The sequence below is a fragment of the Manacus candei genome, unplaced genomic scaffold, assembly GCF_025592945.1.
Source record: "Manacus candei isolate 608988 ecotype Guabito, Panama unplaced genomic scaffold, ASM2559294v1 h1tg000310l, whole genome shotgun sequence".
Classification (NCBI taxonomy): Eukaryota; Metazoa; Chordata; class Aves; order Passeriformes; family Pipridae; genus Manacus; species Manacus candei.
In genome coordinates, this window is record NW_026138358.1 from 77,501 (window position 1) to 80,000 (window position 2,500).

Consider the following 2,500-nt stretch of genomic DNA (forward strand, 5'->3'; position numbering starts at 1 on the left):
TCCCCGGCGGGGCCGCCGCCTCGAGGCGCGCCGCGCGCCCGCCCCTCCTTCTCGTCTTCGGTCGCTCGGCGGCCGGCGGCCCGCCACCGCCGCCGCGCCTCGCCCGTCGGCGCCTCGCTCGCTTCCCCGTCCTCCCCGCGCGCGCGGGCGAGCGGGCGGGGGGGCTCGGAAGCGGCGAGCGCGGGCGGTCCCCGGGGCGCGCGCGGCGCGAGCGGCGCCGTCGGCGCCCGGCGAGCGACCGGCCGAAAGCGGGGAGGCCGGGGGGGGGCGCGCGAGGGCGCCTTCGGGGGAGGCGGCTCCTCCGAGCCTCCGCCCGCAGCGGGCAGAAGGGGCGGCGCGGCCGGGCGAGGGCCCGGGCGCGGGGCCTTCCGGGCCGCGCGCGGTCCTCCGCGCCGGCGGCGACGGCGGCGACCCGCCGCCGTCCGTCGTCGGCGTGGCGCGCGGGGCGAGCTCCGCCGCCGGTCGGCCGTCCCCGCGCCGGCGGGGCGGTCCGAGCCGCAGGCGTCCTCTCGGGTGCGGTGCCGGGCTACTGAGGGAAACCCCGGTCCCCGAGCTGGAGGCGGCGGTGGTGGTGGCGGACGTCGGGCGCGCCCCCGCGGGCGGACGCTCCCCCGAGGGCGGCAGCGGGGGAGGCACCCCCGCGGGGCCATGCAGGTCGTTTCCCTCACCCCAGGGCCAGGTACCTAGCGCTCGGCGCCTGGGCGGCTAGCGAAGGCCCCCCCCGGGCTGCGTGACGGCCCCCGGGGGCCGAGAGCCGCCGGGAGAGCCGGGCGGTGGTTTAAAGACTCGGGCGGCCGGACGCCGGCGGCCGGGCGGCGGCGGCCGGGCGGCGGCGCGGCGCCACTGAGGGGTGGGGAGCTACTCCCGCCGATCCCCTGCGGTGGTGGTCGCGTCCGCCGGCCGCGCTCGTCCCGCCGGCCGCGCGGGCGGCCGCGCCGGGGCGGGGCCCCCTGCCCCCCCCGCTCCGCGGTTCGGTCTCGGCGGAGAAGACGGCGGCGGCGCGCGGTCGGCCGCGCGCCGGCCCGCCCCGGTCCCCTTCGCCGGGGGCGACCGCCGCCGCGGCGGAGGGCGCGTGCCCTCCGCCGAGGGCGGCGCGGGTAGCGGCCACCGGGCCCGCCGCGCTCCTTTCTCGTCTCGCAGCCGTCGGCCTCGTCCCCCCGAGGCGGCGGCGGGCCGCCGAATCGCGCGACCCGCCCGCCCGCCCGGGCGAGCGCCGGTGGGCGGCGTCCCTGTCTCCGCGGGCCGTCCGGGGAAGGGCGCCGGCGTCCGAGCGGCGGCGTCGCCGCTCGGCGCGTGTCCCCCCAGCGGGACGGTCGGCCGGGGGTCGCCCGCCGCCGTCGGCGGCAGCGCCGTGCCGGGCCCCGCCCGTCGCTCGCCCGTCACCCCGGCCGGGGGCCGCGTCCGCGGCGAAGCGGTGCGGCGGCGGCCGAGGGGGCGTCGTCCCCCCCGGCCGAGCGCCGCCCGCCTTCCGCCGGGCGCGCGGTCGCCGAAAGGGGTCGAGGGCGTCGAGCGGCGGCGGCGGTGCCGGCAGGGCCTCCGCGCCAGCGGCGGCGGCGGGCCGTCGTCCGGCCGGCCTCGGGCGCTGCCGACGCCGGCTCGGGTGGCCGGCGCCGACCCGCCCGGCCGGCGGCGACGGAGCCGTCCGCCGAGCTCGTCTGGGCGGCGCGGCGGTCCGCCGTCGAGGCGGCGGCCTCGCCCGCTGCCACGAGGGGGCGTAGCGTCGGCCGGCTGCGGAGCCGAGAGAGGAGCGGCGGGCGCGGCCCGAGGGTCGCGCCCCGCGCCGCGGGCGCGTCGTCCCGGCGGGGCGGGAGGACGGGCGGCGCGCGGTCCGGCGCGCACCGCCGCTCTCCGCGCGGAGGCCGGGCCGAGCCCGGGCGCCTGGTCCACCTCCCGAGGCGGCGCGAGGTGCGTTTCTCCCCCGCGGCGCCGTCGATCGCCGGAGGGGGGATTCGGCCGGGAGCGCGGGCTCCCCGCCTTGGCCGTCGTTCCTCGGGAGCCCGACGGGGTTTCTCCCCGCCTCTCCTTCGCCTGGTGCGCGTTGTGCTCGTGCGGTCGAGCGAGGCGCGACGTCCTCGCCGGACGAGGGGCCGCTCGACGCGAGCGGTCCCGGCCCCTCCGCGCGCGCGGGGCGGTGCCGAAAGTCAGACAACTCTTAGCGGTGGATCACTCGGCTCGTGCGTCGATGAAGAACGCAGCTAGCTGCGAGAATTAATGTGAATTGCAGGACACATTGATCATCGACACTTCGAACGCACTTGCGGCCCCGGGTTCCTCCCGGGGCTACGCCTGTCTGAGCGTCGCTTGACGATCAATCGCCGTCCGGGGGCGCGTTCCCCGGCGGCGCGGCTGGGGCGCCTCGCAGGCCCGCCCGCCCGTCCGGGCGGGGGGGCCTTCGTCCCCCTAAATGCAGACTCGGGGAGCGCTCCGTAGCTCCCCGCTCTCGGAGCGAGCCGCTGGGGCGGAGCTCGTCCGTCGGGTCCCGGCGCGGCGGTCGGGGGGA

At 82.1% G+C, this 2,500-nt stretch overlaps 2 protein-coding genes and 1 non-coding gene across 3 annotated transcripts in view; 1 reads left to right on the forward strand and 2 right to left on the reverse strand.

The window, feature by feature from the left end:
- LOC127465045 (collagen alpha-1(I) chain-like) overlaps positions 1–650 on the reverse strand; it is a 65,970-nt gene extending 65,320 nt beyond the window's left edge. The window contains exon 1 of the mRNA XM_051775542.1: positions 1–650. This exon is cut by the window's left edge and continues 290 nt beyond it. Coding sequence (XP_051631502.1) covers positions 1–650 — 650 coding nt within the window.
- Positions 651–778: 128 nt separating this feature from the next.
- Positions 779–2,500, reverse strand: part of LOC127465046 (basic proline-rich protein-like) — a 3,921-nt gene continuing 2,199 nt past the window's right edge. Inside the window, exons 4-5 of the mRNA XM_051775543.1 lie at positions 2,413–2,500; positions 779–1,699 (exon numbers count right to left, since the gene is read on the reverse strand). The exon at positions 2,413–2,500 is cut by the window's right edge and continues 525 nt beyond it. Coding sequence (XP_051631503.1) covers positions 779–1,699; positions 2,413–2,500 — 1,009 coding nt within the window. The remainder of the gene's footprint in view (positions 1,700–2,412) is intronic.
- On the forward strand, positions 2,148–2,300 carry LOC127465092 (5.8S ribosomal RNA). Its single transcript, XR_007901844.1, has one exon. It is a non-coding gene; the product is annotated as a 5.8S ribosomal RNA (ribosomal RNA).